Here is a 21796-nt window from a genome sequence, read left to right as displayed (position 1 = left end):
TACAATAGCAAAGACTTGGAACCAACCCAAATGCCCATCAATGATAAACTGGATAAAGAAAATGTGGCACATATACACCATGAAATACTATGTAGCCATAAAAAAGAATGATTTCATGTCCTTTGCAAGGACATGGATGAAGCTGGAAGCATCATTCTCAGCAGACTAACACAGGAACAGAAAACCAAACACCACATGTTCTCACTCATAAGTGGGAGTTGAACAATGAGAACACATGGACACAGAAAGGGGAACATCACACACCGGGGCCTGTCAGAGTATGGGGGTCATGGGGAGGGGAGAGCGTTAGGACAAATGCCGAATGCATGTGGGGCTTAAAACCTAGAAGACAGGTTGATAGGTGCAGCAAACCACCATGTCACGTGTATACCTATGTAACAGACCTGCATGTTCTGCACATGTATTCCAGAACAAAGTTAAAAACAACAACAACTAATTATTTGGCTAAGCTAAATGCCTAGAAATTTGTTCCATGCTGGAAGTGAAAATTAGTTTTGCCCTCTTGCATACATAGCATCAGCTTCTGTGGACTCTCATGTCATGCCCTGAGGTGATGGGAGATAATGAGCAATCTCAATTTTGCTCTCCTAGAGGAAGAGCAAGTGTGGAGAAGGCAACAGGGTTGCTGCCCTAAAGCAAGGGACAGCTTGGAAGCCTCCCAGTCCCCCTGTGTTTTGTCATTGACCCCAAATAGGAGAGTACCATGTGGGTTCAGGCCAAGGGAAGGAGTGTCATTCATGCCAGCCCTATGTTTTCTTCCGGTCATGTATTTCCTCACATTTCCTGTTAACAAACAAATGTAATCAGGCAAGTTGTCTTCTAGGCTAACCCTCCTTAAATTCTATCGTACATATGAATCCCCTGGCAACTGGTGAGAATGCAAATTCTGGTTCAAGAGAGCCAGGGAGGGGCAGCATCTGCATTTCTTGTGGGCTTTTGATGCTCCTGGTCCATGGACTACAGTGTGAGTAACCAGTCCCTGAAATATGTGGAAGGATTTTTTTGTGTGTTTCTCAGTGTGGTTTTGATTTGAGCAAGGATGGCAGTACCAACAAAAAAGAAATCTACTCATGAAGTAAATCTGAAATATATTAACTCTGGGCTTCTATCGGAAGTTCCCTATATAAAATGGGGGTTGGTAAGAAGGTGGATGTATCATCAAGCCATTTGGGTTTGAATCCCACAGGCCTGCAGTACTCAACTGACAATCAATTCGTACAACGGCTCAAAGAACTGCAGGACTCTGCCGCTGTGGAGAAGATTCCCTTGATCCCGTCTACCCCAGAAGAGATGAGTGAAATGCTTCAGCTCTGCTCCTATGTCCGCTTCAAGGTGCCCCAGCAGGTAACGTGGTTGCAGCAGCGACACAACTACCCTCCCCAGAGGCCTGGGGACGAGTACCAGCTCCCTGCACGTATTCCCTCCTTCACCTACTCACTGACTCCTTGTCCTCTTCTGTATATATTTAACAAGTGTCTTTGCAGTGCCTGCAGCACTTCAGGCACTGTGCTGGCACAGTGGTCAATAAAGACAAGAAGGTCCCTGGGCAGACACGGTCCAGTGCGGGGAGGCAGACAATAACAAGTAAACAATGAATTACCAGTGGTCATGAGTTTTATAGCAGAAATGAAGATGGTGTAGTGATTGAATACAGGGAGGCAGGGGTGGCTTTGATAAGCCTCTTTGAGGCACAGCATATGCAGAGGTGGAAAAACATGCATATTCAAGACAAAGGAGGCTGGGGTAGCTGGAGCCCCAAGAATAAGAGAATGGTCAAGATGGAGTTAGAAAGGGAGGCAGGGGCTAAATCAGAGATACTCAATTAAAAAAAAAAATCTTAGGACCCCTTATACTCTTTTTTTTTTTTTGAATGGAGCCTTGCTGTGTTGCCCAGGCTAGAGTGCAGTGGCATGATCTCGGCAAACTGCAACCTCCGTCTCCCAGGTTTAAGCGATTCTTCTGCCTCAGCCTCTTGAGTAGCTGGGATTACAGGTGCCCGCCACCATGCCTGGCTAATTTTTTGTTTTTAGTAGAGATAGGGTTTCACCATGTTGGTCAGGCTGGTCTCGAACTCCTGACCTCGTGATCTGTCTGTCCATCTCAGCCTCCCAAAGTGCTGGGATTAGAGGTGTGAGCCACCGCGCCCGGCTAGGACCCCTTATACTCTTTTTTTTTTTAAATATACTTTAAGTTCTAGGGTGCATGTGCACAGCATGCAGGTTTGATATATAAGTATGCATGTGCCATGTTGGTGTGCTGCATCCATCAACTCGTCGTTTACATTAGGTATTTCTCCTAATGCTATCCCTCCCCCAGCCCTCCACCCCTCAACAGGCCTCGTTGTGTGATGTTCCCTGCCCTGTATCCAAGTGTTCTCATTGTTCACTTCCCACCTATGAGTGAGAACATGCAGTGTTTGGTTTTCTGTCCTTGTGTTAGTTTGCTGAGAATGATGGTTTCCAGCTTCATCCATGTCCCTGCAAAGGACGTGAACTCATCCTTTTTATGGCTACATAGAATTCCACGATATATATGTACCACATTTTCTTAATCCAGTCTATCATTGATGGACATTTGGGTTGGTTCCAAGTCTTTGCTATTGTGAATAGTGCTGCAATAAACACGTGTTCGTGTGTCTTTTTTAGTAGCATGATTTATAATCCTTTGGGTATATACCTAATAATGGGATTGCTGGGTCAAATGGCATTTCTAATTCTAGATCCTTCAGGAATTGCCACGCTGTCTTCCACAATGGTTGAACTAATTTACACTCCCACCAACAGTGTAAAAGCATTCCTATTTCTCCACATCCTTTCCAGCTTCTGTTGTTTCCTGACCTTTTAATGATTGCCATTCTAACTGGTGTGAGATGGTATCTCATTGTGGTTTTGATTTGCATTTCTCTGATGACCAGTGATGATGAGCATTTTTTCATGTGTCTGTTGGCTGCATAGATGTCTTCTTTTGAGAAGTGTCTGTTCATATCCTTTGCCTACTTTTTGATGGGGTTGTTTTTTTCTTGTAAATTTGTTTAAGTTCTTTGTAGATTCTGGATATTAGCCCTTTGTCAGATGAGTAGATTGCAAACATTTTCCCCTATTCTGTAGGTTGCCTGTTCACTCTGATGGCAGTTTCTTTTGCTGTGCAGAAGCTCTTTAGTTTAATTAGATCCCATTTGTCTATTTTGGCTTTTGTTGCCATTGCTTTTGGTTTAGTCATGAAGTCCTTGCCCATACCTATGTCCTGAATGATATAGCCTCAGTTTTCTTCTAGGGTTTTTATGGTTTTAGGTCTAACATTTAAGTCTTTAATCCATCTTGAATTAATTTTTCTATAAATGGTAAGGAAAGGATCCAGTTTCAGCTTTCTACCTATGGCTAGCCAGTTTTCCCAGCACCGTTTGTTAAATAGAGAATCCTTTTCCCATTTTTTGTTTTTGTCAGGTTTATCAAAGATCAGATGGTTGTAGATCTGTGGTGTTATTTCTGAGGCCTCTGTTCTGTTCCATTATTATATATCTGTTTTTGTACCAGTACCATGATATTTTGGTTACTGTAGCCTTGTAGTGTATTTTGAAGTCAGGTAGCATGATGCTTCCAGCTTTGTTCTTTTGGCTTAGGATTGTCTTGGCAATGCAGGCTCTTTTTTGGTTCCATATGAACTTCAAAGTAGTTTTTTCCAATTTTGTGAAGAAAGTAATTGGTAGCTTGATGGGGATGGCATTGAATCTATAAATCACCTTGGGCAGTATGGCCATTTTCACAATATTGATTCTTCCTATCCATGAGCATGGAATGTTCTTCCATTTGTTTGTGTCCTCTTTTATTTCATTGAACAGTGGTTTGTAGTTCTCCTTGAAAAGGTCCTTCACATCCCTTGCAAGTTGGATTCCTAGGTATTTTATTCTCTTTGTAGCAACTGTGAAGGGGAGTTCACTCATGATTTGACTCTCTGTTTGTCTGTTATTGATGTAAAGAATGCTTGTGATTTTTGCACACTGGTTTTGTATCCTGAGACTTTGCTGAAGTTGCTTATCAGCTTAAGGAGATTTGGGGCTGAGGAGATGGTGTTTTCTAAATATACACTCATGTCATCTGCAAACAGGGACAATTTGACTCCCTCTTTTCCTAATTGAATACCCTTTATTTATTTCTCTTGCCTGATTGCCCTGTCCAGAACTTCCAACACTATGTTGAATAGGAGTGGTGAGAGAAGGCATCCTTGTCTTGTTCCAATTTTCAAAGGGAATGCTTCCAGTTTTTGCCCATTCAGTATGATATTGGCTGTGGGTTTGTCATAAATAGCTCTTATTATTTTGAGATATGTTCCATCAATACCTAGTTTATTGAGAATTTTTAGCATTAAGGGCTGTTGAATTTTGTCAAAGGCCTTTTCTGCAACTATTGTGATAATCATGTGGTTTTTGTCATTGGTTCTGTTTATGTGATGGATTACATTTATTGATTTGCATATGTTGAACCAGCCTTGCATCCCAGGGATGAAGCCAACTTGATCGTGACAGAGAAGCTTTTTGATGTGCTGCTGGATTCTGTTTGCCAGTATTTTACTGAGGATTTTCACATCGATGTTCATCAGGAATACTGGTCTAAAACTATCTTTTTTTGTTGTGCCTCTGATAGGCTTTGACATCAGGATGATGCTGGCCTCGTAAAATGAGTTAGGGAAGATTCCCCCTTTTATTATTGATTAGAAAAGTTTCAGAAGGAATGGTAACAGCTCCTCTTTGTACCTCTGGTAGAATTCGGCTGTGAATCCATCTGGTCCTGGACTTTTTTTGCTTGGTAGGCTATTAATTATTGCCTCAATTTCAGAGCCTGTTATTGGTCTATTCAGAGATTCAACTTCTTCCTGATTTAGTCTTGGGAGGGTGTATGTGTCCAGGAATTTATCCATTTCTTCTGCATTTTCTAGTTTATTTGTGTAGAGGTGTTTATAGTATTCTCTGATGGTAGTTTGTATTTCTGTGGGGTCGGTGGTGATATCCCCTTTATCATTTTTTACTGTGTCTATTTGATTCTTCTTTCTTTTCTTCTTTATTAGTCTTGCTAGCGGTCTGTCAATTTTGTTGATCTTTTCAAAAAACCAGCTCCTGGATTCATTGATTTTTTGAAGGGTTTTTGTGTCTCTATTTCCTTCAGTTCTGCTCTGATCTTAGTTATTTCTTGCCTTCTGCTAGCTTTTGAATTTGTTTGCTCTTTCTTCTCTAGTTCTTTTAATTGTGATGTTAGGGTGTCGACTTTAGATCTTTCTTGCTTTCTCTTGTGGGCATTTAGTGCTATAAATTTCCCTCTACACACTGCTTTAAATGTGTCCCAGAGATTCTGGTATGTTGTATCTTTGTTCTCATTGGTTTCAAAGAACATATTTATTTCTGCCTTCATTTTGTTATTTACCCAGTAGTCATTCAGGAGCAGGTTGTTCAGTTTCCATGTAGTTGTGTGGTTTTGAGTGAGTTTCTTAATCCTAAGCTCTAATTTGATTGCACTGTGGTCTGAGAGACAGTTTGTTGTGATTTCTGTTCTTTTACATTTGCTGAGGAGTGCTTTACTTCCAATTATGTGGTCAATTTTAGAATAAGTGTGATGCGGTGCTGAGAAGAATGTATATTCTGTTGATTTGGGGTGGAGAGTTCTGTAGATGTCTATTAGGTCTGCTTGGTGCAGAGGTGAGTTCAAGTTCTGGATATCCTTGTTAACCTTCTGTCTCATTGATCTGTCTAATATTGACAGTGGGGTGTTAAAGTCTCCCATTATTATTGTATGGGAGTCTAAGTCTCTTTGTAGGTCTCTTAAGAACTTGCTTTATGAATCTGGGTGCTCCTGTATTGGGTGCATATATATTTAGGATAGTTAGCTCTTCTTGTTTAATTGATCCCTTTACCATTATGTAATGGCCTTCTTTGTCTCTTTTGATCTTTTTTGGTTTAAAGTCTGTTTTATCAGAGACTAGGATTACAACCCTGCTTTTATTTGCTTTCCATTTGTTTGGTAGATCTTCCTTCATCCCTTTATTTTGAGCCCATGTGTGTCTCTGCATGTGAGATGGGTCTCCTGAATACAGCAGACTGATGGGTCTTGTCCAATTTGCCAGTCTGTGTCTTTGTCCAATTTGCCAGTCTGTGTCTTTTAATTGGGGCATTTAGCCCATTTACATTTAAGGTTAATATTGTTATGTGTGAATTTGATCCTGTCATTATGATATTAGCTGGTTATTTTGCCCGTTAATTGATGCAGTTTCTTCATAGTGTCGATGATCTTTACAATTTGGCATGTTTTTGCAGTGGCTGGTACCAGTTGTTCCTTTCCATGTTTAGTGCTTCCTTTAGGAGCTCTTGTAAGGGAGGCCTGGTGGTGACAAAATCTCTCAGCATTTGCTTGTCTGTAAAGGATTTTATTTCTCCTTCACTTATGAAGCTTAGTGTGGCTGGATATGAAATTCTGGGTTGAAAATTCTTTTCTTTAAGAATGTTGAATATTGGCCCCTACTCTCTTCTGGCTTATAGGGTTTCTGCCAAGAGATCTGCTGTTAGTGTGATGGGCTTCCCTTTGTGGGTAACCCGACCTTTCTCTCTGGCTGCCCTTAACATTTTTCCCTTCATTTCAACCTTGGTGAATCTGACAATTATGTGTCTTGGGGTTGCTCTTCTTGAGGGGTATCTTTGTAGTGTTCTCTGTATTTCCTGAATTTGAATGTTGGCCAGCCTTGCTAGGTTGGGGAAGTTCTCCTGGATAATATCCTTAAGAGTGTTTTCCAGCTTGGTTCCATTCTTCCCATCTCTTTCAGGTACACCAATCAAACATAGATTTGGTCTTTTCACATAGTCCCATATTTCTTGGAGGTTTTGTTTGTTTCTTTTTATTCTTTTTTTCTCTAACCTTGTCTTCTCACTTTATTCTATTAATTTCATCTTCAATCACAGATCTTTCTTTCACTTGATCAAATCGACTATTGAAGCTTGTGCATGAGTCACGAAGTTCTCGTGCCATGGTTTTCAGCTCCATCAGGTCATTTAAGGTCTTCTTTACACTGTTTATTCTAGTTAGCCATTTGTCTAACCTTTTTTCAAGATTTTTAACTTCCTTGTGATGGACTCAAACACGCTCCTTTAGCTCAGAGAAGTTTGTTATTACTGACCTTCTGAAGCCTACTTCTGTCAACTCATCAAAATCATTCTCCATCCAGCTTTGTTCCATTGCTGGCAAGGAGCTGCGTTCCTTGGAAGAGAAGAGGTGCTCTGGTTTTTAGAATTTTCAGCTTTTCTGCTCTGGTTTCTCCCCATCTTTGTGGTTGTATCTACCTTTGGTCTTTGATGTTGGTGACCTACAGGTGGGATTTTGGTGTAGATGTCCTTTTTGTTAATATTGATGCTATTCCTTTCTGTTTGTTAGTTTTCCTTCTAACAGTCAGGTCCCTCAGCTGCAGGTCTGTTGGAGTTTGCTGGAGGTCCACTCCAGACCCTGTTTGCCTGGGTATCACCAGTGGAGGCTGTAGAACAGCAAATATTGCTGCCTGATCCTTCCTCTGGAAGCTTCATCTCAGAGGGGCACCCGGCTGTATGAAGTGTCAGTTGGCCCCTACTGGGAGGTGTCTCTCAGGTAGGCTACACGGGGGTCAGGGACCCACTTGAGGAAGCAGTCTGTCCATTCTTGGAGGTCAAACGCCATGCTGGGAGAACCACTGCTCTCTTCAGAGCTGTCAGACAGGGACATTTAAGTCTGCAGAAGTTGTCTGCTGCCTTTTGTTCAGCTAAGCCCTGCCCACACAAGTGGAGTCTAGAGGCAGCTGGCCTTGCTGAGCTGCAGTGGCCTTCGCCCAGTTTGAGTTTCTGGGCTGCTTTGTTTACCTACTTAAGCCTCAGCAATGGTGGATGCCCCTCCCCCAGCCAGGCTGCCACCTTGCAATTCAATCTCAGGCTGCTGTGCTAGCAGTAAGGAGGGCTCCGTGGGCCTGGAACCTGCCGAGCCAGGCACGGGAGAGAATATCCTTGTCTGCTGGTTGCTAAGACCTTGGGAAAAGTGCAGTATTTGGCCGAAATGTCCCATTTTTCCAGGTAGAGTCTATCATGGCTTCCCTTGGCTAGGAAAGGGAAATACCCCCACACCTTGTGCTTCCCGGATGAGGCGATGTCCTGCCCTGCTTTGGCTTGCCCTCCGTGGGCTGCACCCACTGTCCAACCAGTCCCGTGAGATGAACCAGGTACATCAGTTGGAAATGCAGAAATTACTCATCTTCTGCATCGATCACACTGGATGCTGCAGACCAGAGCTATTCCTATTTGGCCATCATGGAACCTATCTTCCTTATACTCTTAAAAATTATTGAGGAACCCAAAGAGTTTTTATGTATAGGGGTTATATTTATTATTAATATTTACCATATTAGAAATTAAAACTCAGGCCAGGTGTGGTGGTTCATGCCTGTAATTCCAGCACTTTGGGAGGCCAAGATGAGAGGCTTGCTTGAGACTAGGAGTTCAAGACTAGCCTGGTCAACATAGCAAGACCCCATCTCTATTTAAATACAAATAAAAGAAAATAAATGAAAACTCACAAGATTCTAAAATGCAATAAATGTACAAGCACTCATTCCAGTAGCCAAGAATGAGGACATCATCCCACATTTTATAGGCTCTGAAAAACAATGTACTTTTGAAAGTATGTAAGTGAAGAGGCAAGTAACATTGAGTATTAGGAAAGTAGTTTGACCTCCTGGACTCCCAAGAACCACTTTGAAAAATGCTGGACTAGATCCTGCAGGACCTTATAGGTTATGGAAAAGAGCCAGGGGTTTTTCTAAGTGTAATAGGACCACTGAGGAATCGTAGGAGAGCCCAAATGGAACAGAGGAACCCATTTGGGAACTATTGTGCCTTGGAGATGATGGTGGTGTAGACTAGGGTGATAGCAATGGAAACAAGAGATTTGAGAAAGAATGGACAGGATGTACAGGCAAATTGGAAATGGGGGCTGGGGAAAGGGAAGGAGTCACAGGTGACTTCCAGCACTTGAGGTCCTGGATGGATAAAGGTAGTTTTTTCCTGGCTGGGCATGGTGGCTCGCACTTTGGGAGGCCAAGGTGGGTGGATTGCATGAGTGCAGGAGTTTGAGACCAGCCTGGGCAACATGGCAAAACCCCATCTGTACAAAAAATTTTTTTAAAAAATTAGCCAAGCATGGTGGCGCATGCCTATAGTTCCAGCTACACAGGAGGCTGAGGTGAGAGGATCACCTGAGCCCAGGAGGCAGAGGCTGCAGGGAGCCAAGATCATGCCACTGCACTCCATCCTGGGCGACAGAGTGAGACCCTGTCTCAAAAAAACAAAACCAAACCCAAAGGTGTATATTCTGAAGTATATACAGAGGTAGTATATTCTGAAGAGGGACAAGGGCAGGTTTGGGGAATATACCAAGGGCTCCATTTTTCATGTGTTAAGTTCAGGTTGCCTGTGAGGCCTGCAAGTGCAGAGGTCAAGGTGTAGCTGAGGAAAGTCTGGCCTGAAGCTGTACCACTGGAGCCATCAGCAGATGCTAATATTGAAGGTTTGGGGCCTGAATGAGGTCATCTAGGGAAATGGCGTGAAGAACCAAGAGAGGAGAGTCCATGGCTGAGGCTTCATAACCCCAAATTATCTCCCTCTGTTGTAGGAGCTGGACCCTGCCTAGGGGTGGGTGGGTCCTCCTAAGACTTGAGAAAATGGGTCCCATTCGGAAGTTGTGAACATGGCTCGGTTAATAGATATAGCCTGTCCCTCAGGAAACACCCAGAATCTGATGCTGTGGCATGTTCCACCCCTGAAATCCCTTCTTAGCCATGAAGTTGCATTCCTTTCTCCCAGCACTGATCTCTTCCCAGAATAGAGTGGCCAAACGGTGTTTTAGAAAACTCCATGTTTTGGGTTGTCGGGATATGAAAACACCGAGAGAAAAATAAATGGCAGCTCCGAAAGTCTTTCCTTCCTAGGAGAGAAGGAGCACCTGTGCACTCAGCCCACCATGTCATATTGTGTTGTGATTGCATGTCTGTGTCTTCCACTAGGGACTTTGTCTTAATTGCCTGTTCTATCCCCAGACTTTAGCACAGTGCTTGCATGAAGTAGGTCTTAGGTATAGATTGGATGGATTGATGGATGAGAGGATGCCTGGATAATGCAAGAATGGAAAATGGATGGGTGGGTAGATGCAGGATAGATTTTTGCATGAATTGATTCATGTGCCAGTGCACACATGATTTAGGTCTGCAGGATGGATAGATGGCTGAATGGTTGGATGGATGGATGGGAGGATATCTGGTTAATGCAGAGATGAAGGTTGGATGGATTGGTGAATGCAGGATAGATAGGTAGACAAATGCATATGTGGTTCAGGATGGATGGCTGGATTGAGCAAAGGTGGAAGATGGATGGATACAAGATGAATAGATATGTGGGTACAGGATGGATAGCTGAACAAAGAAAATGTCTGATGCTGAGCACAATGTTGTTATTCAATAAATTGTCATTTATTGAATATATAAATTCATGTCCAGGCTGAATGAGTTAGAGTCTAGTGATGCTCCAGAGGGTTGGTTTAGTCCATAGCAGCCATGGCTGGGTCTTCCCTACTTTCAGTGAGTGCACAGGACTCCTGAGAGAGTGCATTTAAAGGGTTCAGACCTGTTTGCAGGTAGAGGAGAGGAGTAGAGGAGTACAGCCACTAATGTGAACCCTGTACTCTACCTCAGAAGTCCTCAGGCAGGAGGAAGAGAAGGACTGCATTCCTTCCAGCCACCACTACCTTTTTGGGTCAGTAGCCCAGGTCCAGGATATGTGGCCTGTCCACATTGGCTGCAGCCCTCACCAGCCCTCAGCAGGGAAGGCAAAGACAGTGTCAAATGATAAACAAAGGACTGTTGAACCCTCACCAGTGGGACTGTGGAACCCTCCCTAGAATCTTCTCAATAGTTTATTTCTTCGTTGTTTAATAGACCTATCATTCCTAGTGGCTTAATTTTTTATAATGGAACTCATTCTGCATTTGGATATTACTGGCTAATTACTTGATATTGTGGTCATCCTCATTATGTCTTTTCTTCTTCTTTGAGATGGAGTCTCTCTCTGTCACCCAGGCTGGAGTGCAGTGGCACAATCTCAGCTCACTGCAACCTCCACCTCCCGGGTTCAAGTGATTCTCCTTGTTCAGCCTCCCGAGTAGATGGGATTATAGACATGCACCACCACATCTGGCTAGTTTTTATCTTTTTAGTAGAGATGGGGGTTTCACCATGTTGGCCAGGCTGGTCTCAAACTCCTGGCCTCAAGTGATTTGCCTGCCTTGGCCTCCCAAAGTGCTGGGATTACAGGCATGAGCCACCATGCCCGGCCCATCCTGATTACGTCTTAAGTGAAGCAGAGAATCTCTCAAGCTAAAGTTGGTGTCAGGTCATCTCAGGTGTCTTTAACATGCTGTAGGGCACCTCCGGCTTCACTATATTACCCAAGTTCCTTTATAATAATAATTAAAAAAGAAAAGCTTCTTGGAAGCCTAACTCCCCATTAGACTGTATGCTGCATCATGGGAATTCAGAGGACCAGGCTCTAAAGACCTTGACAGTGCAATAAATTGCTGGACTTCATTCCCATTCATTGTCCCAGAGCTGTGAGAGGCCTGAGGAAATGACTCTTCCCTTGCTCTCTAACTTTGGGTTATTTATCCTTAGATCCTGCAAGGCCTTGTCGATGTCCGCATCCCTCATAACAACTTCTACCGAAAGCGTAAGTAGCCCTACTTTCAGCTTGGAGCTTGTTACAGGTGAAGCTCTGTGGATGGATGGCTTTTATTTCTTAAATCTCTGACACTTTGAATGTCTCCTTGGGCCCCTGAAGAGAGGAAGTGGTGGCCTGGACCTAGCGACTATCCCTTGATTCCGCGGTGATGCCACAGGCACAGTCCAGCACATGCTCACTTTGTTTTCCTTTTCTGACAAGTGTTTTTGGAAATCGTCAGTGAGAAGTCCAGATACTCCCTCCATCAGAACATGGACAAGATCAAGGTTCCGACGCAGATCATCTGGGGGAAACAAGACCAGGTGTGTAACACATCCCCGCGGTGGTCTGTGCTGGTCACCAGGGCCTCTGAGGAAAAACGACCTTGAGGAAGAACAAGTGATTATTTATGGAGTGAGCTGATTGCTGCTGTCAAGAAAGAGGGAAGGCACCTGTGTTGGGTGCCGGTGTTGACAGTGGGCAGGGTTCTGGGAGTTGAGAGAAACAACATTTGGTCTGGTAAAAGGAAAGGCAATTTTAAATCATTTTCAAAAAGCATTTTTATCAAAGCCATGTAGTCACATGGTATAAAAAATCTTCAGGCTGGGCATGGTGGCTCATGCCTGTAATCCCAGTACTTTGGGAGGCCGAGGCGGGTGGATCACAAGGTCAGGAGATCGAGACCATCCTGGCTAACATGGCGAAACCCCATCTCTACTAAAAAAATACAAAAAAATTAGCCGGGCTTGGTGGTGGGCACCTATAATACCAGCTACTCGGGAGGCTGAGGCAGGAGAATGGCGTGAACCCAGGAGATGGAGCTTGCAGTGAGCCGAGATCACGCCACTGCACTCCAGCCTGGGTGAGTAACTCTGACCTTGTAGTATAAAAGCAGCCATGGGCAATATGTACACAAATGTCATGGCTGTATTCCAGTGAACCTTTATTTATAAAAATAGGCAGCGAGCCATTGTTTGCCTACTCCTATTCTAAGCACACATATAGTGTATATACATGCATACCTATACATATCTAAGCTTTCAAACATACTAGATATGCTGGCATCTAAGATGCATGTTTGAAAGCTTAGATATATATAGTTACGCATATAAGATCATATATGTGTGTGTGCATATATATATTCATATATATATATATATAAAAGAAGTATGTATCTTGGAAATCATTTCATGTCAGCCCAAACAGATTTATTCCTTCTATTTTTAAAAAATATTTTATTTTGAAATAACTTCAAACTTACAGAAAATTTGAAAGAAGGCCGGGCATGGTGGCTTATACCTATAATGCCAGCACTTTGGGAGGCTAAGGCAGGAGGATCACTTGAGCCCAGGAGTTTGAGACCAACCTGGGCAACATAGTGAGATCCCATCTCTATAAAAAGTAAATTTTTAAAAAACTAGCCAAGCATGGTGGTATGCACCTGTAGTCTCAGGTGAGGCAGGAGGATCACTTGAGTCCAGGATATGGATGTGGCAGTGAGCCATGATTGCTTCATTGCACACCAGCCTGGGCCACAGGGCAGGATCCTATCTCAAAAAATAAAAATAAAATACGGAGTATACCTGCATACCCTTTACCTAAATGCATCAATTTTTATTTTTTTTTTTTATTTTTATTTTTTTGAGATGGAGTCTCGCTCTGTCGCCCAGGCTGGAGTGCAGTGGCCGGATCTCAGCTCACTGCAAGCTCCGCCTCCTGGGTTTACGCCATTCTCCTGCCTCAGCCATCTGAGTAGCAGGGACTACAGGTGCCCACCACCTTGCCCAGCTAGTTTTTTTTTGTATTTTTTGGTAGAGACGGGGTTTCACCATGTTAGTCAGGATGGTCTCGATCTCCTGACCTCGTGATCTGCCTGTCTCGGCCTCCCAAAGTGCTGGGATTACAGGCTTGAGCCACCGTGCCCAGCCAATGCATCAATTTTTAACTGACAGGAGGTCACACTGTGGCCACAAAGACCCACAAGTGCATGAATGGCCCGGGCAGGAGAGAGTAGGGAGGAGCAGCCAGGCTGTGCCCATGGCGTGTACACAGAGTAAGAGGTAATGGTGTCTTAGATGAGCCAGGCATGGTAAGGATTCACAGCGTGGGTTTGTGGACGTGGAGAGGAGGGGACCTCATGTACTCTCTTCTGCAGCACCAAAGGACTGAAAGAAGCTTTGTTTGTGCCCTGGGCTATGCCAGCAGAGAGTCATTTGATCAGGAATCAGAGCCAGAGCAGTGAAGGCTTTCTGTTGTTCTAAAATCCCCAAAGGTGATTTGGGGCTCTCAGGAGCCAACAGGGAGAGGCCGTAACCCATCTTCCTGTGGAGACAGCACAGAAGCGAGGGCACTGGCCTTGGAGTCTGAAAGTCTGTGTTCCAACCCTGTTTTTGTCCTTGGTCAGCCCATGACCTTGAGCAAGCAACTCAGCCCCTCTAAATTGAAGGTTTCTCTTCTAGTACTGGGGTTATTTTGAGGCTCAAATGAAATAATACGTATGCAAGTGATCTTCCAATTGAAAAAAAAAAAAAAAAAGATTAGGTTAGCTGGTATTAGATTAGATTGCTCATGTTTTTGCCTCTGTTGGTAGCTTTGCCTCTGTTGGTGGCCCCAATGCATGGTCTAGAATTTTTTCCCAGACTCAGAAGTCCATTTTGTTCCAGAAAAAGAGCCTGACATTCTATGGGCTTGCTATAAATACGATCAGATCCTTCATGTGTTTTGTGGACTGTCCCCGGGACAGAGGCCAAATAGCAGAGGCTTCAGGGAGTCTTTTATTTCACAGCCTTTTGCCTCCCAAGCTCACTGGCTCTTTTCCTGCTCTGTCATCAACATTTGGTGTCACAGCACCTGCCCCTACCAGGCCAAATTCAGCCTCCTTCTTCTTTGGATCCCTGTAGGCTGGCTGCTATACTGCACAACTGCAGGGGGAGCCATGTGCATTGTCATTTATGTGAATGATGGATTTGGGCAGTATACGACCTGTACACCCAAACATGGCAGCCCTTCCTGAGAGGGTTTCTGCATGCTTCAGTTCAAGTATCACTCCTCTATGTTCAGTCCACCAAAGCGGGAGGGCCATCTAGAGACAGACAGGCTATTATTCTTTATGTCCCTTCTCCCTGCCAGCACCGTGCCTGGTATGCAGGAGACCCAGAGTACTCAGTGAGTGCGCAAACAAGCGAGAAATTGAGCCAACAAACCAACTAGTGAAGGGATAAACCCACCACCTGACTGCCTACACATTTAATCCTGTTAACAGGCATACATTGAGCATCTAGTATGTGCCTAACACTGTATTAGGCCCTGAGGATACAGTAGGGACCAAGACAGCCAGGATCCCTGCCCTCCAGCAGCTTATCATCTACCTACCCCTATAGTGCATAACAGGCCCGAGACAAGGGTGAGATGAGAGAGATGTGTCATGCCAGCGCAGGGTCAGATCCTATCTGTATTTATAATTTTGATGTTTTGTTCATCGTGTGTCTTTTTCCATTAATGTTTTTTAAATATACTGCACCAAAATATTTTTCTCTTAATTTGTGAGTTTTTTGGCACTCAAATTTTGTGCCTTAGGCAAGTGCCTCACTTGCCTCACCCTAGTTTTAGCCCTGGTGTGAAGCGATGCAGGAAAAGGTTTTGATTTTTGTTTTTTGTGAGGGTTGGTTTGTTTGTTTTGAGACTGGTTCTTGCTCTGTCACCCAGGCTAGAATGCAGTGGCACAATCATAGCTCACTGCAGCCTCAACCTCCTGAGCTCAAGCAATGCTCCCACCTCAGCCTCTCAAGCAGCTGGGACTACGGGCATGCGCCACCATACTCAGCTAATTTTTAATTTTTTTACAGAGATGCGGTCTTACTATGTTGCCCAGGCTGGTCTCGAACTCCTGAGTTCAAGAGATCTTCCCATCTCGGCCTCCCAGAGTGCTGAGATTATAGATGTGAGCCACCACACCCAGCCCAAGAAAAAATTTTGACCGTTTATATGAATAGTCTATCTAGGAAATAGCTGATATGGTTCCCACAGATGTGTATATCTCATCAGGGGCTGTTCAGTAGTTGCACATACCTCTGGGTGCCATGGGAAATGATAAATTTGTAATGCTAACCAGCAAACAATGCCAAAGGCAGCAGCTCATATGGGTATTTTTGCCTGTGAGTTGTGGTTTCTGATCTCTCTGCAGGACAGACACTCAGTTTTGGTTGGGCATGGTGGTGCATACCTGTCATCCCAGCTACCTGAGGGGTGCTGAGGTGGGAGGATCACTTGAGCCTGGGAGGTCAAGCCTGCAGTGAGCCATGATCGTGCCACTGCACTCCAGCCTGGGCAACAGAGCGAGACCCTGTCTCCAAAAAAAAAAAAAAAGACACTCAGTTGGGAGTTTCTACTTTTTCATGCTTTTTTCACTGGTTGACTACATCTGCGTTTCTTCTGGGTGTTTCCACAGTAGCTGGGTGTTATTCCTGCTCAGTGGGTTGCCATGGCAACCTTAGCTGTGAGTGAGTGACAAGGCAGAGGTTTCCATTTCCTTGGCTGGAATTAGCTGTTAAGCTCCCCATTAGCTGTTCCTTTTCCTGGTCCAGGGACACCTTGCCTGTTCCTTGACTGAGGCATCCTCTTACCTTAACTCCCCAGTGGGCAGAAAATCTTGGTTTTAATAGTTTGAGTTGGTGAGAATAGAGCAAAGACACAGAAGGCGCTTGAGTTTGTTGGGGCTTTTGCTTTTGCCGTTAAGGGTGGGGAGGAGGGGCCCTCTTGTCTGGGATGAATTGAAGGTAAAGGCAACTAAGAGAAGGAGAGTGAATGTGGATCCACTTCCGAGGGAGGATGTTGGGGAAAAAGATGGAGGTGGATTGGCATAGTAGCTGGGGACCCAAAGGAAAATGAGAGGAAATGAGTTGTTTGGAAAGGGTCAGTCCTGGAAAAGTTCTGGCTTTCATGTTGGAAAAGCATTCCCCATATCCACAGACATTAGAGCCAGGAAACACACAGCTCTGGGGATCCCCAGAGGACTTTCAAAGAGATAACTCCAGCTGGGTGCTGTGGCTCACGCCTGTAATCCTAGCACTTTGGGAGGCTGAGGCAGGTGGATCACCTGAGGTCAGGAGTTCGAGACCAGCCTGGCCAACATGGCGAAACCCCATCTCTACTAAAAATATAAAAATTAGCCAGGCATGATGGCAGGCGCCTATAATCCCAGCTACTGGGGAGGCTGAGGCAGAAGAATCGCTTGAACCTGGGAGGTGGAGGTTGCAGTGGGCTGAGATCGCGCCACTTCACTCCAGCCTGGGCAAAAGAATGAAACTCCATTTCAAAAAAAAAAAAAAAAAGAGATGCCCGCAGCTTGTGATAATTAGCCTTCCCCTCTTGCATCCTTCCCACAGCTTGGGCTGCCCTAACCAGTCACAAGGCCAGCCTGATCAAGTCACTCACATTAACACAGCCCGTGGCTCCCCATGGTCTGTGTGGCTGTAGGAACAGTGCCCTCCTTTCTGCCCCTTCTCCCCACCGTGCCACCCCCACTGCCCATGTGCTTGGTGTCTCAGCCGCCATGCTCCTTGGTGATCCTTGCACTCACCATGATCTCCCACCCTGTGCTGTTTCCACATCCATGAATGCTCCTCCCTTGTCCCCTCTCTGCTCTGCCAGGACTTAGGAATGAGGTCTTCCCTCGACCCTGCTCATCCCCTGTGCTCTCTGGCTTCCCCATCGTACCATAACCTCCTCAAGGGCAAGGAACATGTGTTTTCTACCTCAGTATTGCTGACAGCAGCCCAACCCCTGGCACAGAGTTGCAGAATAAAACAGGAGGCATCATGGTTATTTCCATTCACAAGCCCCAACACCAAAGGGACTTGGTCCTAAAATTCACATCCTCCTGCCCCGCTGACCCCCGTCAGACCTTCGTGGAAGTTCTGTCCACGGAGTGCGCATGTGGGTGTCTGAATCTTTGTGTATCATCCAGCTCCCTTTCTTGCCCGGCAGGTGCTGGATGTGTCTGGGGCAGACATGTTGGCCAAGTCAATTGCCAACTGCCAGGTGGAGCTTCTGGAAAACTGTGGGCACTCGGTAGTGATGGAGAGACCCAGGAAGACAGCCAAGCTCATAATCGACTTTTTAGCTTCTGTGCACAACACAGACAACAACAAGAAGCTGGACTGAGGCCCTGACTGCAGCCTGCATTCTGCACACAGCACCCGCTCCCATCCCCCAAGTCTGACGCGGCCACCACTCTCAGGGATCCTGCCCCAAATGCGGTCGGAGCGCCAGTGACCCTGAGGAAGCCAGTTCCTTATCCCTGGTATCCACGGTTCCCCAGAGCTTTGGGGACCACGCGAAAACCTCCAAGATACTTTTCACAAAGTAGAAACTCATATGGAACAAAATAAGAAACCCTAGCCATGAAATCTACCATGAAGTCTTCAAGTTCATGTCACTGACAAGCTTGTGCAAAGCAGCCAGCTTGGACCATAATTAAGTCAAGGACATTTTCTTTGAGACATTCCTGATAGTTGGAGACTGAAGATATTTTTGTTGCTTCAGGTGTATTCCCTTGCATGGGCAGTGGCTTTTATAGGAGCATTAGTCCTCATTTGCCGAACCCTGTTGTTTAGGACTAATTTAAATTTTACATAGAGACCCATGTATGACTGCAGCCCATTGGCTGCAAGACCAGGGAGGAAAGTGGCAAGCTGTAGAAAATGTTTACATGCATGGAGGGGCATTGCTCCAGCCGCTGGAGCAGCAGGGTACATGGGTGGGTGGTTCATTCACACCCACGAGTTAGGTATGTTCTGAGTGAACCCACAGCAGTCACAGAATGAGCACCTGGCAGGGTGGGTTTCCTAGGGATAATTTATTATTTTAAAAAATAGGCCTAATAAAGCAATAATGTTCTAGACATCTGTCTAAGTAATCAGACTCAGGTTCCACACACAAGCAACAACTCGTGGGCCTCTTTTTCTATTTCGGTGTGCTACTAAGAACCCTTGGATGTAACATACTAGTTTGTTAATGAATTCTGTGAATTCCGTGAAGAGTAATGTGATTAAAAATAAGTCTAAACAGCTGTAAAAGTGACCACAGTGACATGAAATAAATTTAATAAGTCTAGATCAGCGACATGCAGGTGGTTTCTGTTTCTGAACTCCTAAATTAGGTGCAAGATTGGCAGATTTTCTGTTAACTTTAAAATGTGTTTTTTAAGGCCAGGCGCAGTGGCTCACGCCTATAATCCTAGCACTTTGGGAGGCTGAGGTGGGTGGATCACCTGAGGTCAGGAGTTCGAGACCAGCCTGGCCAACATAGTGAAACCCCATCTCTACTAAAAAAAAAAAAAAAAAAAAAAATACACAAAATTAGGCGCGACGGCGGGTGCCTGTAATCCCAGCTACTCTGGAGGCTGAGGCAGGAGAATCGCTTGAACCTGGGAGGCAGAGGTTGCAGTGAGCCGAGATTGTGCCATTGCACTCCAGCCTGGGCAACAAGCGCAAAAGTCCATGTCAAAAAAAAAAAAATCATTCACTGGAAATTGTATATCAAAAACAAAAGGCAAGAGTCATCAAACTATTCTTTTTGACTCTCTTCTATAGGATTTAGGAGCCCTAAACTCCCCAGGAGCTTCACTCTTTCCAATTTTTTTTTACAGAAAATCTGCATCCAAGTCATTCTGGGAATAAGGTGAGATAAACTTTATAGTTTAAATTGGAATTCAGGACTGTGTTTGAATATTTTAGTTTACCAGAGAAGAATGGAACTTAGAGCTTAAAAACAAGAAGAAGATATGAAAATATGACATCAAGCTGGGATGCAGCTAAAGCAGTGCCCTGAGGGAAATTTATACGCTTCAAAACGTATATTAGAAGGGAAGATGCTAGGTGGAGTAGCTCACACCTGTAGTTCCAACACCTTGGAAGGCCAAGGCAGGAGGATTGCTTGAGCCCAGGAGTTTGAGACCAGCCTGGGCAGCATGGCAAGACCCCGTCTCTTATAAAAAAAAAAAAAAAAAGAAAGAAAGGAAAGAAAAGAAAAAGGAAAGAAAAATCAATAAATTAAGCTTCTATCTCAAGAAACGAGAAAAGAAATAGTATCAAAGCAAGAGAAAAATAGAGGGAAGTAATACAGACAAAAACAAAAATCAATGAAGTAGAAAAGAAAGTAGATATTAGACATTTTATTTGTTCCAATTTCCTATATTCACCAAGAATTCTGAGTATAGTGGGAGAGGGGTTCAGTGTTGGTGGGCCTAGGTGATGAGAGATGGTTTTCTCAGGATCACTGAAGAAGCCCCAGGCCTGGGATAAGCACCTCAGATCAGAAACCATAGTGGATACAGGAATTCTTATGCTCTGGGTTGAATACCAGCTAAAGATGACATCAAAAGCAGTCCCTGAACTGTGCCCACCGTGGGGTCATTCAGGCAGGGTGTGTGCCATCCATCCCAGCCCAGAAGGACAGTAGGCAGTTTCTGCAGCTGAACACAGCTTCCATCTCCTCTGCTGTCACCAGAAAGCACTTACTACAAATTGTGAGCAGAGAGTATGAAGGAGTCATTTTTAACTATAAGGTGGGTTTTCAGGTTCTTGCTTGGTTCTGCAATTCTGGCCACACTCAGAAGAAAGACTCTTGTGTCTCAGTTCCTACCTCTGTGACTATAGCAAGCCTGCTGGTTACTGCCAGTTCTGAGTCCCCCATGCCACACCCCGCTGTGCTCTATGGTGTGTGCCTTTGATGACAGTCGGGAAGAAGAAAGTACTCATTCATCACAGCACCCCCTGAAAGACTGCCAGGAACTTCTGAAATAACAATGGAAAGCCCCAGGAATCACAGCTGCAGCTGGGCTCTCGATCCCACTGCCTGGAGTTGGGGCCTTCAGGGCTGCTGTGGGCAGACCCTTCTGGTCAGGTGTTGAAGAGGGACAAGCAGCGGTGAGAACTCAGTTTGGAGTCAGTCTGGGCTCCTTGTCCTGGACAGAGGTAACACTAGGAGTGATTGATGTAACAAATGCATCAAACTGATGAGACTGCCTGTGTAAGCCTGTATCTTCCATTTGAGCCCCAGTGAATATTCCCCATCCTGGGGAACCTTATTGCTTTGCCCAGAGGAAATTCTCAGAACCTATGTCAGGCCAGGCTGGAGGACTAAACTTTGTCAGTGTATGCCAGGGGCTATTCTAAGTGTTTTCACGCAGCCCTGTACATATGACACCATGCCAGTTTTACAGCAGAGGTACCGAGGCATGGAGCAGTGAAGAATCTTGCCCAAGATCACATAGCTTACGAGGAAAGGGAAGCCTCTCAGTGTATAACTCAAGGTAATGTGTAAAAACAATGCTTTTACCTGTTCAGGCAGGAGCTCTCCCTCATAACTTACCAGTCTGCCTGGGGACCCATTGGCTCACCTGGACCAGGCCAGTGTGTGGCAGCCTCAGCCGTAGATTGCTGGGGCCACACCTCCTGGCTTGAGCCCCCATTGAAGAAGGTGACCCGGTTGTTCATTCATCATAGTTAAGGACTTCCAACTGCCCAGCCTTCTGCTGGACAGGAAACAGAACTCACCTGGATCCCGACATCATTCTGCTAAGGACATACCCAGGGACAGCTTGCCCTCTCCAGCCTCTTTAATAACCAGGACTAGAGTGTCATCTACTTTGGAAGGGCTCATTCACCTTGCTGATACCCTCTCCCCGCCCCAATACTCTGGAAATGAGTGTTGTTTGTTCCCAACAATATTCGGCTTTGGGAGAAGTCTCGGCTCAGTCTCGTTGCCTCTCTGGGGTCTGGCATGGAAAGCAGTCAAGAGATGTGGCCTGGCCGGGCTCGGTGGCTCATGCCTGTAATCCCAGAACTTTGGGAAGCTGAGGCGGCTAGATCACCTGAGGTTAGGAGTTTAAGACCAGCCTGGCCAACATGGCAAAACCCCTTCTTTACTAAAAATACAAAAAATTTGCCAGGCATGGTGGTGCACACCTGTAGTCCCAGCTACTGGGGAGGCTGAGGCACAAGAATTGCTTGA

The 21796-nt window shown here is 45.0% G+C and overlaps 1 protein-coding gene across 5 annotated transcripts in view; it reads left to right on the top strand.

Moving 5' to 3' along the window:
* Positions 1–18906, top strand: part of ABHD6 (abhydrolase domain containing 6) — a 55463-nt gene extending 36557 nt beyond the window's left edge. For 4 of the 5 annotated variants that reach the window (XM_023200799.3, XM_023200815.2, XM_023200808.2 and 1 more), the window contains exons 7-10: positions 1208–1365; positions 11737–11791; positions 12005–12105; positions 17768–18902. In XM_023200799.3, coding sequence (XP_023056567.1) covers positions 1208–1365; positions 11737–11791; positions 12005–12105; positions 17768–17944 — 491 coding nt within the window. In that variant the 3' untranslated portion in view covers positions 17945–18902. Of the gene's footprint in view, positions 1–1207; positions 1366–11736; positions 11792–12004; positions 12106–17767 lie in introns of all 5 variants that reach the window. The other variant, XM_023200805.2, reaches the window with a different exon arrangement.
* Positions 18907–21796: the final 2890 nt, after the last annotated feature.

This window comes from Piliocolobus tephrosceles, chromosome 2, assembly GCF_002776525.5.
Source record: "Piliocolobus tephrosceles isolate RC106 chromosome 2, ASM277652v3, whole genome shotgun sequence".
Lineage (NCBI taxonomy): Eukaryota > Metazoa > Chordata > Mammalia > Primates > Cercopithecidae > Piliocolobus > Piliocolobus tephrosceles.
The sequence above is the reverse complement of the archived record's forward strand: the minus strand, read 5'-3'. Positions and strand labels throughout refer to the sequence as shown.